Source organism: Megalobrama amblycephala, linkage group LG3, assembly GCF_018812025.1.
Source record: "Megalobrama amblycephala isolate DHTTF-2021 linkage group LG3, ASM1881202v1, whole genome shotgun sequence".
NCBI lineage: Eukaryota > Metazoa > Chordata > Actinopteri > Cypriniformes > Xenocyprididae > Megalobrama > Megalobrama amblycephala.
The window spans coordinates 400,611-426,639 of record NC_063046.1 but is presented as its reverse complement, the minus strand read 5'-3'; the positions used below and the strand labels follow the sequence as shown (position 1 = coordinate 426,639).

At 38.0% G+C, this 26,029-nt stretch overlaps 2 protein-coding genes across 4 annotated transcripts; both read right to left on the bottom strand.

The window, feature by feature from the left end:
* Positions 1-1,131: 1,131 nt before the first annotated feature.
* On the bottom strand, positions 1,132-25,971 carry LOC125264214 (GTPase IMAP family member 8-like). Of its 3 annotated transcripts, none has more exons than XM_048183416.1 (9): positions 25,943-25,971; positions 24,726-24,783; positions 12,104-12,691; positions 9,824-11,720; positions 9,175-9,386; positions 3,533-3,700; positions 2,859-2,899; positions 2,734-2,767; positions 1,132-2,616 (listed from the first exon to the last, which is right to left on the bottom strand). In XM_048183416.1, exons 3-4 carry the CDS (start codon positions 12,675-12,677, stop codon positions 10,690-10,692), a joined length of 1,605 nt encoding a protein of 534 aa, XP_048039373.1. In that variant the 5' UTR covers positions 12,678-12,691; positions 24,726-24,783; positions 25,943-25,971; the 3' UTR covers positions 1,132-2,616; positions 2,734-2,767; positions 2,859-2,899; positions 3,533-3,700; positions 9,175-9,386; positions 9,824-10,689. The 3 variants fall into 3 exon arrangements, with proteins under 3 accessions (XP_048039373.1, XP_048039372.1, XP_048039371.1); XM_048183415.1 differs by lacking the exon at positions 25,943-25,971 and adding an exon at positions 24,937-24,976; XM_048183414.1 differs by lacking the exons at positions 24,726-24,783; positions 25,943-25,971 and adding an exon at positions 16,824-16,925.
* Positions 23,226-26,017, bottom strand: LOC125264216 (GTPase IMAP family member 4-like). Its single transcript, XM_048183420.1, has 4 exons — positions 25,943-26,017; positions 24,937-24,976; positions 24,726-24,783; positions 23,226-24,591 (listed from the first exon to the last, which is right to left on the bottom strand). The coding sequence occupies exons 2-4, from the start codon at positions 24,937-24,939 to the stop codon at positions 23,843-23,845; spliced, it is 810 nt and encodes a 269-aa protein (XP_048039377.1). The 5' UTR covers positions 24,940-24,976; positions 25,943-26,017; the 3' UTR covers positions 23,226-23,842.
* Between the last annotated feature and the right edge of the window lie 12 nt (positions 26,018-26,029).

Genomic DNA, 26,029 nt, shown 5'->3' with positions numbered 1-26,029 from the left:
CCTGGACAAGAAAGAAGTGGGTTTTCATAAAAGGCACCACCCAAAGAGAAGACAGAATTTTCCTTAGTTTTCAATCTTCTTCATAATACCATTGACTGCTGTGAAATTGAGACCATTTACCAATCGCAATGAAAGGAAAAAACAATAGATACACAAGTTACATTATATGTCTTGAAGAACTTTCAGTGACTTGAGTCAGGGGGAAGGGAAGGAAGGGGGGTGTGTGTGTTTATGTGTGTGTGGGGGGGTTGCATCCTGTAGATGTTGTGAGGGCAAGGCGTTGTCCTTTGCTACTTCTTATGATCTTCTTTCCAGATTAAAGTTTTCTTACTTTATTGCAGGGCGCTTGATCTCAGTTTTTGTCTAGCAGGAAAATCAAGTCTTACAATTCATTCAGATTATCTTGTAGGCTTTTTGAAAGAAACAACCTTAAACTAGTTAAAGTTGACGAAGAGTAATCAGAGCATATTAATGCTTTGTCCTGTCTCGTGTTTTCACCACAGTAATGTTGTTCACCACAGTTAATATTGCCAACATTTATACAGTATATATCCCTAATTTATATGATGTTCTTCTATTTATTCCAATTCATTTTCCTTGTATTGCCACCCTGAGGCAGAGGAAATGTCATTGCCATCGGATTTCAACTAGTGTTCCAAAAATTAAAGAAGGTCTTACAGGACATGAGGGTGAGTAATAAATGACAGAATTTTAATTTTTTGGGTGAACTAACCCTTTAATATGCTCTATGGTGACATCCTCAAATCCGATCACTGGAAGAAGAACATAAAGTCACAGCTGATCGTATGAATGTATGAGGAATTAGAATGAATAATGTAAAGTTAAGTCAGGTTTGTTTCTATAGCTCTTTTCACAAATACACATTATTTAAAAAAAAATTGAAACAACAAACAATCTAGAGGTGGTGAAAATCTGCAATCTCCACAGCATGACAGTGTGGATAACAAGCATAATACACAATAGACAAAACATGCACTGTATTAACAATATACACTATTACAGTGCATACAGTATACACAAAGGACTATACTGCACTCCAATGAAGTCGTCGTCACCGGTACATATGCGTGAGCCAAAAAAAACACACACAAAAAAAACAAAACATGCAGGTTTAGATTCAATAAATGATTGGCCTTCATAAAAACATCTTGATCTTTTTTAATGCTTTTTCTTATTTTGTTTCCTGTGATATGATCTGACACATCAGAAATCATGTTGGTAAAAAAAAAATATAATAACAAAATTACAGGTCAAAAAAATTTTGCACCAGGAGCAATATCATCATTACTAATAATATAACAATGAATTATAATGAATTTGTAAATGTTTTGCTATTAATTAAAATAAATGCTTATTATTATTATTATTATTGTGATTCATAGTTTTTAGACAATTATTGTATAGTCTACTGTAATAAAAAAAAAAAAAAAAAAAAAAAAAAAAACTACTTTAGAAGTGTTTTTCTTGTCATTTGTGAAAAGTGTAGGTTCAAATAAAGTCAGGACCATAAGGTCTTGTCAGAGTTATACTTGTATATTTGTCAGTACAAATATTGTACAAAAATTACACTGAATAATATGTTAGAATATAAGGACATTTTGAAAACCACTAAGCATAAAAAATATAAGCACCAGCATTAAACCACAGCAGCAGAGCAGAGGATGTTCTGTAAAATTCTGACAAAGTTATTTCATATTTCAAATTTTTCTTACAGTAAAGCAATATTCTATATTAGTAGATATATTGTGGATAAACAAGTGCCTGTTGAATATGCATTAAAATGTTTGTTGTAAGCCTCAATATTTTGCATTAGAAAGTATATATTTACACAAAACTCTTCTTAATAAATGAAACATGTACATATAAAGTATTGCATCTTGTATTCCATACTGTCTGCGGACCAAATATGATCTGTTTTAACAATTAACAACAATCTTTTAAAATGTGTGGAAGAACATTGTAGCTAAAATATAATGAATCTTTCAACTCACACACAGAGACCACCAATTATTAATTAATACATTTTCATTTTGTTCCGATGCATAATTTTCCCTCATAAACAGAGCAAACTGTCCCACATTTAGGTTTTATTTAACCGGGTTTTATGCAATAAATCAAAAGCAAAGAAAGATTTTGATTATGTACAAACTCTCGTATATTGCGTCAGTCTTCTTATCGAGATATTATCAAATCTGTTACACGGGTTCAGGAAAAATGCAACTATAGCATCACAAACATCCTGAACAAATTTCCAGAATTTCTCCCATGTGGTCATTTGTGCTCGTTCATACATCTCATTGGTGTAGAATCCTTGATTCCACTCTATCATCGTGTAAATCTTCAGCAGTAGATCATTGACCTGCTGTCTGTCAGTCAGATCTTTGTTGTTGAACACATGATAATTCTTATGACAACTTCATTCCCATCGATCTCTGACCGTATTCTCTCCCGCACACATTCATCCCCGTACATGAAGAGAATAATAACATTTGAATCTGTTCTCTCCCAGAACGGTGTTTCCTGCAGAACTTTTCCCAACTCCGGTTTTCCCCAGAAGGACAATATTAATGTTGCCATTGTTCTCCGATGGAGCTTCTACATGTTCCCACAGGAAGACAGAAAAACTCAGGAAGAGACATCATCAATCTGGACATTGTTTATATATCATGTGTGATCATGTTGTGTTGTGTCTGTGGTCAATACAAGATTTACCTGCATTATTCCTCCTCTGACGCACATTCTCAGCCTGTGTGAGATTATCAGACACATTCATAATAAACTATTAAATCATGACAAACATTTTTTTTCTATAATGAAAAATGTCTGAATTTTTATACCATTGTCTGTTGTTGTTCTGTTCGTAGCTGAGCTGCAAGACCTGTAAAAACAGCAAATCTTTATTATTATAATTTTGCACAAATGTATCCAGTGAACAGAAATATTTCATTCCTTTCTATTCAAAAACTAAACACAAAATTCAATAAACAAATTTCAGAGCTTTATACTTCATGTTTTTGTGCTGTTGGATCTCCAGACAAGAAATGTCCAGCTGATTTTATCATGGTGTGAATTTATCTGGATATTCTTTAACATGCAAATAACTGACAGCATTATTCCACATTACAGGAAATGCTGTCAGATCTACTGAAATGTTCATATCAACAGGTATAAAGCTTGAAGATAACTTTGGGATAACTTTAGTGAAACTTAAGTCATGTTTACCCAGTAAATCATAATAAAACACCCAGTTCACAGATTTTGAACACTAAACTGTCATTTTTGTTCATCTTTTGTTCCAGCAGCTCTGAGAAAAATTTTCCTCAGCCACACCTCAGACTCAGTTTCATAATGACATGAAATCCCCTCATTCAGCTCCATGTTTAGTTAAGCTGCAGAATTATCACATCTATCACTTCTATCTTTTTATAACACACTGACTAGAAAGACAACAACAACATCAAACAAGCATGTTAAATCTGCTATTAAAGTGTAAAGATGTAAAAATACTCACTGCAATGCTGATCTTCTGACACTTGTAAGTGTGTGAGTTTAGTCTCAGTTTTTGAAAGATCCCAGATTTATAAACTCTTCAGATGTCATCAGCTCCACCCACCAGAACAGAAAAGAGGTCAGAATGGAAATTTCCTGAATCCAAGATGACACAGCAGATGTTGAATTCCTGTGAAATAAGAGAGAACAGTCATTATTCTTACATGATTAGAAATGATGACTTGACATTTACCTTTATATAAGAAAAGTCTGATTGAAACTATACTGACATTTAAAAACAAAATGTCTGATAATGCTGTTTGTGGAGTTGTTTAATCATCCTCTGCTGAGATCTCATGGAGAGATTTAATGTCTTTTATTTGCAGTTGATTTCAGGCTTTGTGGCTTTAAGTCAGTTGTATTTGTACTTTTTCACTTTGCAGTCAATGTGATTGTCCCACTTCAGGTCCTGAGAGATGGTGGTGCCCAGGAACTTGAATGATGTCACCATCCTGGATGAAGCCAGTGAGACTTGTGTCGTCTGCAAACTTCAGGAGTTTGACAGAGGGGTCTTTTGCAGTTGTTGGTGTACAGGGAGAAAAGCAGTGGGGAGAGAACGCACACTTGGGGGTGCCAGTGCTGATGATCGGGGCACTGTAGCCACACCAGCCCACATTACCACACCCACACAGCCCCACCCACTGACACGCACATTTCCAGGTAAAAAAAAAAAGTACACTTCCATAATGTTCTTAAAGTGCTCTATTTTCATGCACTAATTTTGTACTTAATATACAAAAAACTCTTCTTTAATACTTTTTAAGAACATCTAAGTGTACTCAACTGTGCTATTTTGAGACACCATGAATATGAACAAAATGTGCATTTAACATGCTATCTCTGTATTAAAATGTATTTAGTTACCACTTGTAGTACACTATGGGTTTAAGTGTACTACAACTCTACAAGTAACTAAATACATATATCCATGGTGTCTCAAAATAGCACAGTTGAGTACACTAGGGTGTTCTTAAGATCATCTTAAAGGGATAGTTCACCCAAAAATGAAAATTCTGTCATCATTTTCTCACCATCAGGTTGTTCCAAACTTGTATAAATTTCTGTGTACTTACTGAATGCAAATGAAGATATTTTGAAGAAAGTTTGTTACCAGGCTGCTTTGGGCCACTACCATAGTAGAAAAAAAATATTATGGAAGTCAATGATGATGGAGCATTTAAAGCAGGAAGGGACTTCAGTGACCTGTTGAAGATCTGTGTGAAGCATAAAATTATGTGTGGAGGTATTCAAGGACCTTTATTTTGAAAGGTTTTTTTTTGTTTTGAAAAAAAGAAAGCGATATATGCAGTGCAGTGTTAAGATGGAGAATCAGCCTGAGCAAATGTCAATTCCAGTGCAAGTAAACCAGGATGGACTGTCTGAGGTGCAACGTGAGGAGTTAAATGACCTTTTCAACGTAATTGCGTATTACGTGACGTCACAAACGCGCATCGGAGAAAAGAGCAAGGCCAGCATTTGTGCTTATAAAACTTAAACTTTTTTTTTTTTTTTTTTTTTTAAATGGCCAATCGTTTCTCTAGATAAGACCCTTATTCATCATCTGGTGTCGTTTAAAGCCCTTTGAAGCTGCACTGAAACTGCCATTTGTACCTTCAACTGTCTGGTGCCCATTGAAATGAATGATATGGAGGAAAATCCTAGAATGTTTACATCAAAAACCTTAATTTCTTTTTGACTGAAGAAAGAAAGACATGGACATCTTGGATGACATGAGGGTGAGTAAATTATCAGGAAAAGTTTATTTAAAAGTGGACTAATCCTTTAACTGAGCAAGCCAATGGTGACAGTTGCAAGAAACAAAAACTCATCTTAACACTATTAACTGAGAACCAAAACTTCCCGGTTAGTGTCTTTATTTCTCAGGTGTGTGTATGTTTGTGTGGTCAGTGATTGAGTGAATCAGCTTATACACTCATCTCTGCATTGCTCGTTAAGCACAACTAAATTAGAATAAATCACAAGGATTTGATTCAGGCTATTATACAGGACCTTTTTTACATTTTGAACATTCTTCAAAAAATGTTGCAAGTAATTCTATTTTATTTAGTGTCTCTATTGTATTAACATCATTCATAGAACATTCTCTGCTGGACATGTTGATATTCTGTTTTCTCTTCCGCCTCTTTCTTTAGTCTCTATGTATTGTCCTGTAAGAGATTATGGTTATTTTTCTTCATTAAGACATGGTAATTAGAATATCTTAATACACTATGTGCACAATATTAATTTTAATAAGCTGTTTAAATAGAGGATATTTATCACAGGAGCTGGGTTTCTCCCAAACACGTTAAATAAATCACTATGCTGACAAAAACTTGTTTCTGTTTCTGTGTATCTGAGCATCTATATGCACTTTTACACTCAAAGATATATTGTAACAGCCTTTGATTTGTACAACATTTGACAAGTAAGGTTACACTTTATTTTACAGTGTAATTGTTACATATGTTATGTAGTTACTATAGTAATAACTATAAATTATGCATAATTACATGCAATTAACCCTAAACCAAACCAAACACTAATCCTAACCCTATAGTAAGTACATTTACATTTATTCATTTGGCAGACACTTTTATCCAAAGCGACTTACAAGTGAGGAATACAACAAGCGAGTCATCATGACGAGGCAAATAGACAAGAAGTGCTCACAATACAAGTTTTAGGCAGTGCTCAGAGTATCATAAACTACAATAGAGAGGGATTAGAGGAAGTGAAAGGATAGGTATAAGATTTTTTTTTTTTTTTTTTTTTTAGGATGAGGTTAAGTGCTCACGAAAGAGATGAGTTTTCAGCTGTCTTTTGAATATTGCCAGGGATTCTGCATTCCGGATGGAGGCAGGAAGATCGTTCCACCAGCAAGGAACAGTGAATGAGAATGTTCTGGAAAGTGATTTCGTGCCTCTCTGTGATGGTACCACGAACCTTCGGTCCTTTAGTGAGCGTAGGCTTCTGGTAGGAGTGTAAACTCGTAAGAGTGAGTGGAAGTAGGAGGGTGCTGAGCCTGTGGTAGATCTGTAAGCGAGTGTCAATGCCTTGAATTTGATGCGAGCTGCAAGTAGTAGCCAGCAAAGAGAGATGAAGAGGAGACAAGACATGCTGCAGCGTTCTGAATCATTTGTAGTGGCTTGATTGTGCATGATAGCAGTCCAGCCAGAAGAGCATTGCAGTAATCAAGCCTAGAAATGACCAGAGCCTGGACCAGAAGTTGTGTTGCATGTTCTGTTAGGAAGGGCCTGATTTTCCTGATGTTGTAAAGTGCAAATCTGCATGACCGAGCTGTCTTCGCAATGTGGTTGTGGCGACCAGGGCGGGCGAGAGCCGTGAGGGAACGGCGCGAGGCCGGTGGCGCGAGAGTTAACGAGCTACACCTGGGAGGCGCACCGGCCTTGAGTCTCTCACGGAGGAGCTCCGGGAGCATAAAAGGAGGAGCGACGACCCGTGGAGGACGAGAGAGGACCAGGCCTGGACTTTATGTTATGTTTTATTATGTTTGTGTGGCCGGCAGACGTCCGCGAGGGTCTGCCGGCATTACTTTCGTTTTGTTCTTTGTTTATTTTGGTATTAAACTTTTGTTCAATGTTCGCCGGTTCCCGCCTCCTTCTTCCCATATCTACTAACCTCGTTACATTGGTGCCGAAACCCGGGAGGAAGGAGGGACATGCTGTCGAAGAGCCCTCGCTGCTGAGGGGGATCGCGGTGCTGCGGAGTTCGGGCAGCGCGGGAGTGTGTGTAGACCGCGAGAGGCTGCCCGAGGCGGTGGTGCTGGAGCCTTGTGAAAGGTGGGACGGAGACCCGGATGCCGTGCTCCTGGGACGAGGTGGGGTGGCTGCCGTCCTGGACCTGGAGGGAGCGGAGGAGTCGCCGCCGTCCGCCGTGGGCCGGAGCCTGCTGCCGTCCGCCATGAAGGGGAGGAGCAGGGGACGGGGGACTCGCTGCCGGCTGCCCTCAGCCGGAGGAGCCATCGCCGGCCGCCAGGAGGCGGTCGAGGATCGGGCCGTCCACCGAGCGTCCAGTGCCACCGCATGGCACCGCGAGAAAGAGCCTCTTGGCAGGCTGAGGACCGAGCGGCAGTGTGTCGGGGAACCGGACCAAGAATTTTTTTTTTCTCTTTTTCCTCTCTCCCTCTCTCGTCCTGTCGCTCCCCTTGCTTCCGTCTCCTTTCTCTCGTCTCGTCTGTCCTTACCCCCAGGTGCTGCGGCCGCCGAGACAGGCCCCGGGGGGGAGTAGAGCGCAGTCTCGGAGGTACCCCCCCGGCCTGCGAGGGGCGATGGGGGTATGTGGCGACCAGGGCGGGCGAGAGCCGTGAGGGAACGGCGCGAGGCCGGTGGCGCGAGAGTTAACGAGCTACACCTGGGAGGCGCACCGGCCTTGAGTCTCTCACGGAGGAGCTCCGGGAGCATAAAAGGAGGAGCGACGACCGTGGAGGACGAGAGAGGACCAGGCCTGGACTTTATGTTATGTTTTATTATGTTTGTGTGGCCGGCAGACGTCCGCGAGGGTCTGCCGGCATTACTTTCGTTTTGTTCTTTGTTTATTTTGGTATTAAACTTTTGTTCAATGTTCGCCGGTTCCCGCCTCCTTCTTCCCATATCTACTAACCTCGTTACATTGGTGCCGAAACCCGGGAGGAAGGAGGGACATGCTGTCGAAGAGCCCTCGCTGCTGAGGGGGATCGCGGTGCTGCGGAGTTCGGGCAGCGCGGGAGTGTGTGTAGACCGCGAGAGGCTGCCCGAGGCGGTGGTGCTGGAGCCTTGTGAAAGGTGGGACGGAGACCCGGATGCCGTGCTCCTGGGACGAGGTGGGGTGGCTGCCGTCCTGGACCTGGAGGGAGCGGAGGAGTCGCCGCCGTCCGCCGTGGGCCGGAGCCTGCTGCCGTCCGCCATGAAGGGGAGGAGCAGGGGACGGGGGACTCGCTGCCGGCTGCCCTCAGCCGGAGGAGCCATCGCCGGCCGCCAGGAGGCGGTCGAGGATCGGGCCGTCCACCGAGCGTCCAGTGCCACCGCATGGCACCGCGAGAAAGAGCCTCTGGCAGGCTGAGGACCGAGCGGCAGTGTGTCGGGGAACCGGACCAAGAATTTTTTTTTCTCTTTTTCCTCTCTCCCCTCTCTCGTCCTGTCGCTCCCCTTGCTTCCGTCTCCTTTCTCTCGTCTCGTCTGTCCTTACCCCCAGGTGCTGCGGCCGCCGAGACAGGCCCCGGGGGGGGAGTAGAGCGCAGTCTCGGAGGTACCCCCCCGGCCTGCGAGGGGCGATGGGGGTATGTGGCGACCAGGGCGGGCGAGAGCCGTGAGGGAACGGCGCGAGGCCGGTGGCGCGAGAGTTAACGAGCTACACCTGGGAGGCGCACCGGCCTTGAGTCTCTCACGGAGGAGCTCCGGGAGCATAAAAGGAGGAGCGACGACCGTGGAGGACGAGAGAGGACCAGGCCTGGACTTTATGTTATGTTTTATTATGTTTGTGTGGCCGGCAGACGTCCGCGAGGGTCTGCCGGCATTACTTTCGTTTTGTTCTTTGTTTATTTTGGTATTAAACTTTTGTTCAATGTTCGCCGGTTCCCGCCTCCTTCTTCCCATATCTACTAACCTCGTTACAGTGGTCTTTGAAGGTCAGTTGACCGTCAAGGATTACTCCAAGATTTCTGGACGAATTTGATGGGGTAATTGAGGATGTGCCTAGCTGGATACTGAAATCGTGATTTAGAGTCGGATTGGCAGAGAAGACGAGAAGCTCAGTCTTAGCCAGGTTGAGCGGCAGATGATGTTCCTTCGTCCATGCCGAGATGTCATCTGGATCATCTGGATGAAATGAAAGGAAGAGCTGAGTGTCATCAGCATAGCAATGGTAGGAGAAACCATGTGCCTGTATGATGGGACCAAGTGATGTAGTGTATATGGAGTTTGGATACTTTTGTCTCAGTAAGTGAGGAGAGAATGAAGAGAGGAGGTGTGTGGCTGTGTATGTGGTTGGTCTCTGTTCCTGTGTGTGTGGAGCTGAGAACTGACTGCTGATGGTAGATGTTTTGCCAGTGAAGAAATTAACAAAGTACATGTAGTTACTTAATATTACTTAGTATTTAAATGTATAACTACAGTGTAATAAGACACCTTTAAATAAAGTGAAACCCTTTATTTTAATGTGTTCCTGTTACATTATTAATTAACTACATCCCTATTAATTAACTATGTGTACTTATAAGTATATAATATAGTATATATAGTATATATAGGTATACCCTTCTCTCATGAAGGAGCCACGGATCACAGAAGACTTCTGCGCTGCACTTGAATGGCTGCACAACAACCAAAAGTCTTCAAGGCTTTAGTGGAAGAGCTGTGCTTTCTGATATTGAAAGAGGAAGACCAGGAACAAGCCCTTCTTCAATTTTCACAGGCTGAAACGGATGATGACAGACAACTGGCCAAAGAGCCTTTAGTGTTTTGCTTACAAATTAAGGATGGTATGGACATTTTTCTTAATGAGTGTCTGGACAAAAAGAGTCTGGGAATTAACTGCATGTTTATGGAGATTTTTTTTTTTTAAGATTTAATTTGTCATCATGTACCTGCTGTTCAATTTACACTCAATTTGGTTTGATTTTGTAATTATTTAGAGCAAAGCACATCTAGTATATGATGCTTTTGCTACTTGTGGGCACAAATCAGATCTGAGGGGGCAATGCCCCCTTTTGCCCCCTCGTGGTGCCGGGACTGTGCAAAAGACATTAACAAATAAACTTATGAAAAATTCAAAATACTTGTTTTTAAATGATTCTTTTAAGATTCTTAAAAAAGTTAAAGGCTTTGAAAGACTATTCTTTTCAGAATTTACAAGGGAAAAATCTCTCTTCTTTGCTACCTATATGGTTAATAAGAATAAAAATAAATGATTTATATATCACCCAACACAAATGTGGAACAGCTAAAACAAACACAAATAACATTAAAACCATATCTAGATTGCATTTTCTTCAGATGGGCCCCTTGTCAGATTGAAACATGAACCAGTGGTGGAGGATGGGGTGATGTGTGGACATCTTTTTTTGAACATCTTTGTCATTTTGGAACCCCTAAACTAGCGGCCATGAGAATTTGTCCCACATTACAAGCTAAAAGCTGCACCCATTGCTGCTCCAGCAGCAGCACCAGCAGCAGCACCAAGCATTGCACCAGCAGCTATACCAGCAGGGCCAGCGGGAATTCCTGCAATTGCACCAGTAGCTCCACCAATGCATGCACCAAAACTCATGCTTCCCAGTTTACTCATTACAAAGGCTGAAAAGCTGAACCTATGCTCATAGTGCATATAAAATTTATCAAATTCACTTTCATGTTGTACTTCTAACTTTAGAGTTCTCTTAAGCTCCTCTTGTATTTGTTTCTCCACTTGTTGTTTTCTCTTTTCTTCCTCTCTCTGTCTCCTCTCTTCCTTCTCTCGTCTGAATTTCTGAGCATCTTCAAACATCTGATTACTGTAGTGTCCTCCTCCATTCTGCTCTATCATTGTGTCAATCTTCTGCAGTAGATCATCCACCTGCTCTCTGTTATTCTGATCTTTATTGTTGAAGACGTGAAATCTGCCTCCACACTGCTGAACTAGATGTCTTAATGCACTTTTCTCCTTAATGAGTTCCTCTACTGTCTCATCATCTTCTAGCTGATCTCCACGAGTGAAGAGAATGATGGAGTATTTTAACACCTCCTGACCAAACATCATCTCAATAATCTGAGGAATCTGCTGCTCATGTTCAGTGAATCTGTCATCTACTCTGAACAGAATGAGAAAAGCATGAGGTCCAGGACTGGATATATAAACACTTCTCGCTATCTCCTTAGATAACTCTTCATGTTTCATCTCTGTGTCAAAGAATCCAGGAGTATCAACTACAGACACAGATCTGCCTGAAACAGTGGAGTGAGCTTCTGAACAAACACTGGTTACTGAATTCATTCTCATCTTAGATATGAACACTTTCTGCTTCAGTATTGTGTTTCCAGATGCACTCTTCCCAACACCAGTTTTACCCAGAAGAACAATCCGTCTGGATGAGAGACTGGCAGCAGTGTGCTGTTCATTGGAAGCACTGTTTTCAATGGCAGGAATTCGTCTGAGTAGCCTCCCTCCTTCTGATGCTGTATAATGGAGAAAACAGACTATTTCAATAATTTACAAGAATAAATGCATTAACTATATGACTAGTAGTTTGATTTTATTAATTACAACCTGGAAACCTATACAGAGTAAATTCCCTGATGTTGAATTAACACTGCTCAGGGTTCATATGGGAACCACCAGCAGTAACACCAAAACACTGCATTTAACACACTGCTGGTGGTTCCCATATGAACCCTGAGCAATTCAACATCAGGGAATTTACTGCATACTAGAGGAAGAAATTTGAATTTGTTGGGTTCTCCTCTGTCTTGGGTAATGTTGCCTAAAATGTCCAAAAATTCAAATAAAATTTTACATTTCAAATAAAAACTTTTGTTAAACATTTGATATTAAGACTCACCCTTTAACTCCAAATTTGTCTGGATCATTTTTGCAAGTAGCATTTTATTGTGTGCCACATTATGTTCTTCTGACTTGTTGACCACGTGGTATCTCTGATTGTATTTCTGAACAAATGTCTTCAATGGTTCAGAGTCATCAATGAATTCTTTTATTGTCTTGTTTTCTTTTACCAATTGTTTTCCATTAGTGAAGATAATCCAGGTTTTCTCCAAGCGTTTTTCTTCCAGCAGCTCCTCAATCTTCTCCACAGTTTTTCTCTCTTCTTCAGTGAATCTGTCAGCTTTGATGACCAGCAGAAACACACAGGGACCAGATTCACATTTCTGAAAAACCTTTCCATAAATCTGCAGAATCTCATCTTCACACATGACTGTGTCAGATAATCCTGGTGTGTCATGAACATTGACTGAAAACCCACAGACAGTAACAGACCGCTCAACAACATCTTGTGTGATGGATTTTGTGCTTTTCTTTGATGTGAAAGGATGTTGTCCCTGTATTGTGTTTCCTGATGCACTCTTCTCAGCTCCTATTGTCCTCAGTACAACCAAGTTTAATGCTTTTGCCTCCATTTTTGATATTTAGCCTAAAATTACATAATAATATAAAGATAATATTACACATTAATAACAGAGTAATTTATAACAATAATATATAAATTAAAAAGTATAAAAATTATAAAAATTACATTTTTTCTTAATGTACAAATACATAATATTTTCATCTATTCTTCTATATCTGTAAATATATTAATGTGAACAATAAACCTGAATCTTGGTTATTACAGCATATTATAAAGAGTTTTTATAAAATAAAATTAGAAACTGTTCACAAATAATTCATGTTTTTCCTGCAGTTGACAAATAACAGTAACAACACTGTACATATACATGTTTAAAATGCATCTACTATAATAACGGCTTGTTTGAAATGTGTCTTGCCTCACTTCTTCTATTCATTTCTAGCTTAGTCATGACAATCAAAGGCTATCTTATTTATTCTTTCGAAAAACAACGGTTTTCAAACTGGGGTCTGGGGGCCGCAAGGGACTTGGGATTTGAATCTGTGGCGGAAGGAAGTAGTGCTGCACAAAAGAGGGTTTTAAAGACACTCCGTTATTGTTCTTATTTATTTACACACTCGTGCCATCGAACTGTTGTATAAACGCAATATTACACTCGTAGTTACAAGGATTTGTTACAAGCTCTTTAAAATCCATTTCATTCGTTAAATATTTGTAAACCCACATACAAGTGTAAAGGGTGACCTATATCATTGTTTTTTTTGTTTTGTTTTTAAATAATAAAACAAAAATTAGGAAATATAGAGATACAATGTGTAGCATTTATTTATTTATTTATTTATTTATTTATTGACATTTAGTAATTATCAGGACGAATCACAGCCGTGCTGATATACAGCCATATCGCACGGTTACTCGTGTGATATTGCTCATATATATATATATATATATATATATATATATATATATATATATATATATATATATATACACACACACACATTCTGACCACCTTCCTAATTGGTCCCTCTTTTGCTGCCAAAACAGTCCTGAAAGTTGTGAGGTGGAGCCTCCATGGATCAGACTTGTTTGTTCAGCACATCCCACAGATGCTCGATTGGATTGAGATCTGGTGAATTTGGAGGCCAAGTCAACACCTCAAACTCGTTGTTGTACTCCTCAAACCATTCCTGAACCATTTTAGCTTTGTGGCAGGAGCATTATCCTGCTGAAAGAGGCCACAGACACCAGGGAATACCGTTTCCATGAGAGGGTGTACATGGTCTGTAACAATGCTTAGGTAGGTGGTATGTGTCAAAGTAACATCCACATGGATGGCAGGAGCCAAAGTTTCCCAGCAGAACATTGCCCAAAGCATCACACTGCCTCCGCCGGCTTGCCTGCTTCCCATAGTGCATTCTGGTGCCATGTGTTCCTCAGGTAAGCGAAGCACACGCACCCGGTCATCCACGTGATGTAAAAGAAGATGTGATTCATCAGACCAGCACCTTCTTCCATTGCTCCATGGTCCAGTTCTGATGCTTCACTGTTGTCTCTTTCGGCGGTGGTCAGGGGTCAGCATGGGCACCCTGACTGGTCTGCAGCTATGCAGCTCCATACACAACAAACTATGATGCACTGTGTATTCTGACACCTTTCTATCAGAACCAGCATTAACTTTTTGAGCAACAGTAGCTCGTCTGTTGGATCGGACCACACGGGCCAGCCTTCGCTCCCCACGTGCATCAATGAGTCTTGCCTGCCATGTCCCTGTCGCCGGTTCACCACTGTTCCTTCCTTGGAGCACTTTTGATAGATACTGACCACTGCAGACTGGGAACACCCACAAGAGCTGCAGTTTTGGAGATGCTCTGATCTAGTCGTCTAGCCATCACAATTTGGCCCTTGTCAAACTCGCTCAAATCCTTACACTTGGCCATTTTTCCTGCTTCTAACACATTATCAGCCTGATCGGTGTAGATATATATATATATATATATATATATATATATATATACATATGTATGTATAAATGGGGATGTCAAAACAAACCAAAAAACAATTAACCATTTAACAATAAAAGGGAAGCAAAAACATTTCAATAATTCTAAACTTAAATATAGTATGCTGATTTTTTTTTTTATTTTTCCACATAAATGCAAGTTCTGTCTGATGAAATCACCATGATTTGAAAGCTAAATTTTTAGTTCATATTCCATCTGCCAGAATACGTAACTCAAATAAACAGTTTGCTTTGGTGTATTATATGTGGAGATTTAAGGTAATATCTGCTGATGGGAATGTTGACTACAAGTGACACCCCTTCATACACAAACATGAAAGCTGTTCTTACATTAAAATGCAAGCTCTTTTTTAGGGTGGTCCCTGCCTACCATCAGTCCTACTCAGAGCCAGCCCTCCCTATAAGCAGCTGCTTAGGGCCCTGCCGCCACTTGGGGGCCCCAAAGGCACATGAAATGACAGCTTGATTTTTACAGTGCACATTCTATCAGTTGCAGCTCTGGCACCTTCGTCCCAATACCGTACAACTCGACGTACATTTGCACCACATGTTAACGCAGCAGTAGAGTTACACTACTGCACACTGCACTTATTCACAATCACTAAAGTTCATTGTTTGCATGTGCCTTAAAGCCTGGTCAGTTAAATATTTAATTTGCGTACTGTTCTGATTTGAAAAAAATGGAAATTCTGTCATCATTTACTCACTCTCGTGTTGTTCCAAACTTATATTAATTATTTTCTTCTGCTGAAAACAAAAAGAAGATATTTTGAATAGTGTGGGTAGCCAAACAGTTGCTGGTCCCCATCAACATCCATATTAGGAAATATATTGGGTACTATTGAAGTCACTGGTGACCAGCAACTGTTTGGTTACCCAAGTTCTTCAAACAATTTTTATGTTCAACAGAAGAAAGAAACTCATTCAGGTTTAAAACAACATGAGGGTGAGTAAATGATAAAACTATCCTTTTAATGTTAATAAATGTATTATTGTTATCTTGTTACAGGTCAATCTGGGGCCGTAATCACAAACCATTTTATCTTACCACTAAGAGTGCTCCTAAATATGCAAGTTAGGAGCTACTTTTAGCCTTAAGATGTTTTGTGAATACAGCCCCGGATCTGTTCATTTTGTCTTATATAAGTATTTAATTAAACATTGTTTTACATTTTTTCTATAAGAAGATACTGTTTATCTTAAGTTATTTTTTTTATTTGTAGTTAATTGTTCTGCATATTTGCACATTTGTCATTTAAAAAAAGGAAAAATAAAGCAATTGAAATGGTTAACTTGTTTACAGTAAATGCATTGTCTGCTGGTTTAATTCAATAATTTTCAGTGCACCACAGTAAAGGTGCTAAAGAGGATGTTTTGTTTTATACATGTTTGCAATATTACTTGATACTGTCTTTACTAACTGATAAAAGACTATTTATTAGGTGCACTGAAAGTAATAATATTAATATACATCATCTGTGTACGAGGTAGGGCCTTAAAAACATCAGCCAATCGTTTACGCGATCATCGCGATTGGCCCTCTGGCTTGTCAATCACTGCCATGACGTTCCTTGTGAGAGACGAGCGCGGCTGCGCTCCAGTAACTTTCCACACTCCACAGGCGCCGCATGCAATGTTTTTGACAGGAGTAACAACTGCAGATTATGAGTTACCTGCGGTGAGTCCGACATAATGAATCCACTAACACGACACAGCGAATGCCGGTGGTAAACACTCGTGTTCCGATACTCGTGCGTGAGTTTTGGGAGGCATTCCCTCGAAACTCTTACGCATACGCTCATTTCAAAAACTCAGTAACAGTCTTTGGTTTCTCAGTCGACGAAAAGATCCTCTTTATCACCTTTAAGTATGCCACTTAGTACTGTAAGACTTTGAATATTAAAGTGCAAATTAACACCTGGCTACTCTTGTGGGTTTGCTACTGTTACAATTAAAAACTGTAGAAGGGTAAAACATGCCAGTCACATTGGTGTGATGTTAGCACCACAGCTACAACAAAATAATAAAATTGATAAGGGTGTTAGATTTATAGTGTGTTGAATAATCAAGCAAATAATAATATTAATAAAAATAAAAATGATTAAAATTGTAATACAAAATAGTGGAAATCGAAGTGATACAATTTAACATATTAAGCAAATAAAGTCAAACCTGAGTGTTGATGTCTCTCTCTCTGTGTGTGTGTTATCTGTCTCCTCCAGAGGTTCAAATAGCAAATGAAAGCTCTCGGCTGGATTTATATAGACATCTGATGACCGCAGTTCCTTGAAATCACGTGACAACAGTTCTTATAAATTCCAATTTTTTTGGAGCAAATTTGATACTTTCAACATTTATTAATTAATTTAGCTTTTTTTTTTTTTTTTTTTTCCTAATTTGTTTATTTGTTCTATAACAGGCCAAACTGGCCTTAAAAAAAAAAAAAAAAATATATATATATATATATATATATATATATATATATATATATATATATATATATATATATATATATGTAGGCATTTGCAATACTGGCACCACTGCATTTTGAGCATAAGCAGTTGTATTTGATTTAAATTAGAATGTATAATTTCAAGTTATACAGAAGAAAAAAAAACAGCATGGTCTGACTTTATAGCTTTGTGAAATTATGCTACATTAGACACCTGCACAAAACAAAAAATAGCAGACAGACTGAATGAAAATGCAAATTCACACTCTGACAGTAGGTGGCGCTTGTGGAACAGCAGCATTTCCTTGGTTCCCGCTGTACACAAAGCAGAGCTGCTCTTATAAAACAGGCTACTTATACAGAGATCAGTGTTGCCAGACGTATTTGTACGATAATTTTGACCTTTGTACGATGTACGATCAATAGTGAAAAAAATTCCATAATGTACGATAATTTCAGTATTTTGTGACACTTCAAATCGGCTCATTGATCTAGCTGTGTGGATCAGTGGTTCTCAACCTGCGGCCCGCTAAATTCAAATCTGGGGGCACGTTCAAGCTCAAACCAGTGCGCAACGTTTTGCTACGGTTTCCGGGTTGAATGACATGTTTCCTGGAAACGGTGTGCAACGGGTTTGAGATATGTTTTCTCTTGTTTGGTGGGTGTGTCAAAAATGTCAGCCCAAACAGCATCAACATGCATATAAACATGCGCACCGGTTTGAGCTTGAACGTGTCCCTGCTGTAATGTGTTCACGCTTCCTATTGGCTGCGCTGGTGGCGCTATAGATCACTGAGTTCAAACGATCTGCAGCAGAGCTAGAGAGAACTGCTGTGGGTGAGTCGTTTCTGCTGCAGCTCTGTGTTAAAAGTTAAAAATAAGAGTTTCATGCTGAATGTTAGACGATGTATGAAGGGGATTGCACACATTGAACACTAATTGATTTCTAGAGTGTGTTTTCTCTTCATATTTTGTGTATTTGATATTTTTATTTCCGTTTTCATGAACTCGATCTTTCCATGTGCGCCATTTTCCCATGTGCTCTCTAACAAAGTGAAATGTTTTTTCGAATAGATGGAGCTCTATTACATTTACATCACTCACTACTCTCTGGCCACGTTCATACAGCAGCAGAATACGGTTGTCAGTCCTGTATTTGAGTCCTTAATACGGTTGCGTCCACAAACAGTACGGTTATTTCTCGTCAGTTTTGTGTTACTGTTTCTTTTCCAAATTAAAATGCCGTGTCATGCGCGAGACATCGCAAAGGACGTGACATGCGTGTGCAACACAACACTTAAAGGATTAGTTCACTTTCAAATTTTTTTATCCTGATAATTTACTCACCCCCATGTCATCCAAGATATCCATGTCCTTCTTTCTTCAGTCAAAAAGAAATGAAGGTTTTTGATGAAAACATTCCAGGATTTTTCTCCTTATAGTGGAGTTCAATGGCCTCCAAATGGTTGAAGGTCAAAATGTCAGTTTCAGTGCAGTTTCAAAGGGCTTTAAACGATACCAGACGAGGAATAAGGGTATTATCTAGTGAAAACATTGGTCATTTTTCAAAAAAAAAAAATTAAATGTATATGCTTTATATAAACAAATGATCACCTTGCACGTGCTTCCGCCAAAACCGCACTTTTGTATTCTTCAAAAAGCTTACGCTGTATGTCCTACGCCTTCCCTATTCTACTTACGGAACGAACGCACTTTTTTTTTGACTGAAGAAAGAAGGACATGAACATCTTGGATGACATGGGGGTGAGTAAATTATCAGGAAAATTTTATTTGATTTAACATTCCCACGGGCGTTGCATGTTTCAAAGTCACAAGGGGGCGCTGTTGCGTGTTCTACAAGCTCGCGCAACAGCGCTTCAGACTGCTTCAAAATGATTCTCAATCAATGAAAAACGCAGATTTATGCCAAGCAATTGCTAATGAACTCAAGTTGATGAATTATTACAGTGTCTTATGGCCTTTATATAAAATGTTTTAGACAGTTGTAAGAATCTAAAGGGTCAGCCTGCAATAGTACAGACATTTCAAAATAAGAGTCCCGGTGTATTTCGGGCTTGTTTATAATTAAAAGTCACACGCTAAGTTTTTGCTTTTTCTTTTGGGCATTATTTGGTATATTTTATTACTCAATAAATTGTATTTAATTTGATTTCCATTTAATTCATAGTAAATTCATAGTATAGTATATATATTCTGTATATTATTCTTTTTCTTCTCTGCATTTCACCTTTTCTTATTTCTGATAAACATTACATTGTTTACTAAATATTGTTGCCACACAAATTCTCTTTCAAGTCTTGCACCTAAACTGACAAATTCACACAAAAATTATGTCAAAATGCCTATCTTTGAGAGTATCCTAACAAACATGTCTTAAGAGAAAAACGAGACGAACCAAAAAAAACAAAAAAACAAAACATAAACACGCAGGCCTAGATTCAATAAATAAATGGCCTTCATAAAAACAACGTGATCTCTTATTTAGTTTGCTGTGATATGATCCGACACTAACTGTTAGACAGCAGAGATCATGTTGGTGAAAAAACATAACATCAAATTACATGTCAACAACGTTTTGATTTTTGTTCATTTAAGTCTGTGATTCATAGTTTTTAAAGAGTGGTTGTATAAAATAAAATAAAAAAGTTACAAAGATTAGGCTACTAATGTTTTACAAGACCGTAAAGAAAAGAAAAGAAAAGAAAAAAAAGAAAGAAAGGAAAACACAAAAGCACTGTTTACTTGAGTTACAAAAAAAAAAAAAAAAAAACTTCCTGCAGACATCCTGTTTTTAAGCTCTTCTAAATAACAGACACCATCAGTCCCACATTACAGGAAAAAAAATAGATACGATGCTTGAAGCTGGTAAACAGAGATTACTTTGGTAAAAATTTAGCTAAACTAATTTAGACAGTACAATCGCTTAAACACCCATTGCACCGTTGCCATTTTCTACTTCAAAAGTGTTTTACTTGTCATTTCTGAGTGAAAAGTGCAGGTTCAAATCAGGGCCGGGTCTAGGGGGGGGGGCTAGGGGGGGCATTGCCCCCCCAGAATTTCCTTGTGCCCCCCCAGAAATGTGCAGCCAACAATAAAAATGAATAGGCATACATAAACATTAAAAACGTCTTATCTATTGAATAAGGATCGGCCACTTTATTCACAGAAAAAAAGTGAATATTATGCTTATAATGATATTTAATCTCACAAAAATGTGCGAACTGGGAAGTAACGAACATTAATCAGAAAATACGTCAGTGTACACCTAATCTTCAAGCAAGTAAGCTAGCCTAAAAAATATCACGATGAGGATCACATCTGCATCAGCCGAACATATTTTCTGCATGCTGAAATAGCTGTCAGCGAACATTTCCTCAGTAATTTCGTTAACAATGAATAATTCGCACATTATGTCCAGGGGCGGCGTTAGGGGTGGGCTAAAGGGGCTGGAGCCCCGAATCTTTCAGGTTTGAGGTTTCTGTGATGTGTGTTTTAAAGAGAAGTGTGCACATTTACTCACATGATCAGCTGGTGATCTGTGTGATCAAAATAAAAGCACAAGGCTTTATCTTAGAAATTAGTACAAAAGTTTTGTAATTTCCCTGTTGTGTAAAGTAACTAATAAAAATTGTAATTTATTTTAGAGTGCATTTGTTACAATACTGTCATATGCATAATTATATAGGCCTAAAACATTATTATATTATTGTAATAATTGTTTGGCATCCTAAAATACAATGTAGACTGAGACTCTATATCACAACAAAAAAGATGTTTGAGCCTTCTTTCATTAACAGGTACAATGCTGTTTCTTTGGTCAATTTGCACTCTGTACATGGGTTGAAGCTCTCAGTTTTGAGCTTCCAGAGTGCACCAGATTGATGCATTTAACCTTAAAATATACAAAAATTTCTTCCGGGGGGCATGCCCCCAGACCCCCCTAGATGAGTTACACCAAACATAGTTTTACTAATTACAGTGGGAAATAATGTACATTTTATAAACTTTAACCAAGAATACTACAAAAAAGCTCCTTTCATGTCAGTAAATTAAAATGTCATTGGACAAATATAGATTTTGGCTAAGCCACGAAAGTTTACAATGTCTGTCTCCACCCCTGATTATGTCCATAAATAATTCACATAGCCTACTAAGCAATAGCCAGTACAAATTAGGCTATAGCCTATAATTTGTTAGCCACAAGACGATTCTTTATTAATCAAAAAAACAGTTACAATAAGTTAGCTATGAATATTAGCCTAGAAAATGCTGCCCTACCAAAATTTGTGATTGCCCCCCCAGTCCAGCAAGCCTAGTACCGGGCCTGGTTCAAATAAAGTTACAGGACAGTTGTCAGATTCTTGTCAGTTTATTATCTTGTAGATGTTAAACTGTACATTTTTCAGTATCTGTCAGGTCCTAGATGTAATGAACTCCATAAACATATCAGTACATGTACAAAATTATGCCATCAGATCATAGGCGTAATTTATGGGTGGGACAGGTGGGACATGTCCCTACCACTTTTCACCAGGGTCGATATCGTCCCCACCACTTTTTGAAACATCTCATGGTATGGATGTACCTAATACACATGAAACATCTCCAGTTGACTAGCAAAGCATTTATCTAATTCGTTTGTTAAATAAGAGGCGATCTGGCACTGGAATGTGTTGTTTTTGAAATCATGCTGAGCGTTCGCTGACGTTGCCGCTGTTATCAGTGGCATGCAACTGTGCTCTCTTGGCGCTCGTGCACAGTTCACACAGAAGAGCGCTTTATCACTGAATGCCGGATCAGGGGCGGACTGGGACAAAAATTCAGAACTGGCACTGTAACCACACCAGCCCACATTATCACACCCACACAGCCCCACCCATGGACATGCACATTCCCAGGTGAAAAAAGGGTAACACTTTATTTTAAGGGTCCAGAATAATGCATTATTAAGCATTAATTAATGATTAACTTGTTCACAATTAAGCATTTGTTAAGAATGAACACACTAGTAATTAATGATTAACTGTACATTTTAAGGGTACTGAATTATGCATTAGTTAAGCATAAATAAACTAGTAATTAATTATTTACTTGTTAAAAATTGAACAAAACGTTTAACCTTGTAATTAATGATTAACTGAATGTACAGTAAACACCAGTAAACACAGTATTAAGTTTACTGAACAATAAGCTAGTAATTATGTTTAATTACAGCTGGTTTTCAGTTATAAATTGCTAAAATAGTGTAAAGACACTATTTGACCCCCAAGGTGAAAGGTAAATCTTCATTAATTATGGCAATTATTGAGAGATATTTAAAAAATACCAGCTTTATGTCTATATTCCAAAGTATTCTTGAATTACAACCATTTAAGTTTTGATAGTGCATTTTCATGTCTATAAAAAAGTCTATAAAAAAAGTTCTGTATTAAGGCTAAACTACCATTAATACAGTACTAATAAAGGCAATTTGACCCCCTATTCTGAAGTGAAAGCTAAATCCTCAATAATTATGGCACTTATTGAGTAATATTCAAGTTCATTGAGCAGAATAAGCCAATAATTAAGGCCGAACTGCCATTGATACAGTACTAATATGTGTTGTTTTTGAAATCACACATTAATGAGCCACAAAACGGTATTTATTGTTTGAATTTCTTTAAAAAAATTATAAAATTTGAAAGCAGAGACTTTGTTTCATACCAAAAGTAACCTGCTCTGTCTTGTCTGTTGACGTGTTCAAAGTGTATTTTTCATGAGATCGACATGGCTTGTCTGACAAAGCAATGGTAACTAAAGGGGGGCAGGTCTATGCAAAAGGTCAATTTCGGGACTAACAATATATTGTTCTATAGTAGATGTAAGTTACGTTAAACATGACTTTATGTTGATAAATTAAACTCATTGTACTATTTAAATTGATTTCTGTATGTTGTAATGTTATTTGTTTTCTGTAATTGTTGTTACCCCCCCCCCCCCCCACACACACACACACACACTCATGTCCCACCCACTTTTTAAAACAAAATTACGCCACTGCATCAGATTATAAAATAATTAAAAATGTAAGCAACAGCATTAATCCACAACAACAGAGAGGATGTTTTTAAAACTTTTGTTATTTCATATAGTTATCTTATAGTAGCAATTCTATCATTTCAAATAGGCAAATTGTAAAGTGTTGAGATATAATGAACAGAAAGGTGCTGTTAATGGATGCCTGCTGAATAATTACCTTACCTGAAAATTAGCTCTTGAGCTAAAACCCGGTACTATGCATCTCTCCCTTTGAGGTTAATGTTTATTGTACGCTGTCCCTGTTTCTTTAAATAAAGAAAAAAAAAAATAAAAAAAATAAAAAACAATGCAGCAAGGCATAAAATGTCTGTAAGACTCAATATTTTGTATTAGAAAGGATATGTTTACATAAGACTCTTAATGAATGAAACACGTAAAGATAAAGCCATACATCTTGTACGCCAAAGATCTGTTTTAACATTTAACAACAATCTTTTCAAACATGTGGAAGTACAATAGCTATAATGAATCTTTCAACTCACACAATACTTACACAACTCAATTAATACATTTTTCATTTTGTTCCGATATGTAATTTTCTCCAATAAACAGAGCAGGCAGTTCTACATTTAGGGTACGATTAATCAGGTTTTATGCAATAAATCAAAAGCAAAGAAACTGATTTTTTTTTTTATTTTGATCATGTATGGACTCTCATGTATGGCTTCATTCTTTGTGTCCAATAGCAATTATCAAAACTGTTACTCTGATTCTGGAAAAATGCAACCACTGCATTACAAAAGTCCTTAAACATTTTCCAGAATTTTTCCCATGTGGTCATTTGTGCCCATTCGTACATCTCATTGGTGTAGTAACTGTTCCACTCTATCATCGTGTCAATCTTCAGCAGTAGATCATCGACCTGCTGTCTGTCAGTCAGATCTCTGTTGTTGATCACATGATAATTCTGACATTTACCTACGACTCTTTTGACAATTTCATTCCCATCAATCTCTGACTGTATTCTCCCCCGCACACATTCATCTCCATATGTGAAGAGGATAATAACATGCTTCAGCACTTTTTTACCAAAAACCTTCTGCACTCGTATCAGAGTCTCTTCCTCCTGCTCTGTGAACCTGCCGAACGGTACAACAAATAAAAACGCATGAACTCCTGGAGCAGAAAGATACACACTCCTCGCAAACTCGTCTGAGAGCTGATCTTTTGGAAGATTAGTACAGAAAAACCCAGGAGTGTCGATGACAGACACAGATCTGCCATTAATCTCTGATTTCTCAACACTAGATATATTTGTAACAGCAGACAAACTTCGTCCACATTTGAATCTGTTCTCTCCCAGTATGGTGTTTCCTGAGGAACTTTTCCCAACTCCGGTTTTCCCCAGAAGGACAATATTAATGTCACTATTGTTCTGCAGTGGCACTACTACGTGTTTCAACAGAAAAAAGGGAAAATTACATGTTTAGAAAAACAATCTGCATATCATTTACATGTGTGATCATGATACATGTGTCTCTGTGGTCAATATGTGATTAAAAATATGATTGTTTCAAGATTACCTGCATAATTTGAAGGCTGATTGCTGAGCTGAGATCCTCTTTGACGCAGATTATTCGCCTATGTGAAATTATTAGATTATTACACACACTCATATTAAAGTATTATAGTCAATTGTTTTTATTTAAAAAAAAAAAAAAAAGAATTAAATAAAATAAATGAATAGGTGCATCTATGACATTAAAATATCTATATTGGTGTTTTTATTTTTTCCATTGTCTTTTGTTGTTCTTTCCTTAGCTGAACTAAAGATCTGTAAAAGAGGAAATTTCCATTATAATTTTTGCACAAGATTATCCAATGAACAGAAACATGCACTATAAAATATGGAAAACATAATTTTAAACCTTATCACTTCCTCTTTCACTTCATACAAAAAAACAAAACAAAACAAAAACCTTTCTGCAGACATGCTGTTTAAGCTCTTCTAAATAACAGACACCATCAGTCCCACATTACAGGAAATAAATAGATATGATGCTTGAAGCTGGTAAACAGAGATTACTTTGGTGAAAATTAAGTCTGCTTTATTAGCTAAACTAATTTAGACAAAACAAATAGCTTTAAAACACTCATTGCATAGATTTTAGAACACACTTAGTAAAACATGAAAGCATTAATTTCATTTTATCAACAGGAAACAATCTGTGATCATGATATATATATATATATATTTGATGAGTTATGAAACTCTCAACATTTAAATGCGACAGATTTCTACAGAAACCATAGGTCACTCTTACAATTCAAAAAAGCTTTTCTTACTTAGATTTGTTGTCTTGTTTCCAAATATATAAAAAAAATCTTAAATCAAAAGCAGTAAAAATTGTCTTGTTTTCAGAAAAAAAAAAAATCAAAATTAAGTGAGTTTTTTTCTTAAAACAAGAAAAATAATCTGCCAAAGGGGTAAGCAAAAGAATCTTGTTTTTTCGGTTTGAAATAAGATTATTTTTCTCACCCCATTGTTTTAAGCAAAAACTCACTTAATTTAGATTTTTATCCCAGAAGACAAGAAAAAAATATCTTGTCATTTTAATTATCTAGTCAAAGCATATAGGTTTTTTTTTTAATTTTTTAGATATTTTGACTGGAAACAAGACAAAAATACTAAATAAGAAAAGCATTGTTTTTGCAATGAACTGGCTACCACATGAATTCTGCAGTTAGAAAACTGAATTATTAGAGTTGTCTTCTTTGTTTCTTGTAATAAAATACTCACTGTATTGCTGATCTTCAGACACCTGAACTGTATTCAGTGAAGTTTCAGTTTTTGAAGCATCTTCACAGATGTATAAAGTGTTCAGAT

Bases quoted from the DNA above. Each gene is read 5' to 3' on its own strand.
- LOC125264214 (XM_048183416.1), bottom strand. From the start codon at position 12,677: ATGGAGGCAAAAGCATTAAACTTGGTTGTACTGAGGACAATAGGAGCT. The intron at 11,721-12,103 runs GTGAGTCTTAAT...TCCATTATACAG, and splicing joins GACAAATTTGGAGTTAAAGG to CATCAGAAGGAGGGAGGCTA.
- LOC125264216 (XM_048183420.1), bottom strand. The intron at 24,592-24,725 runs GTAATCTTGAAA...TGAAACACGTAG, and splicing joins TCAGCCTTCAAATTATGCAG to TAGTGCCACTGCAGAACAAT.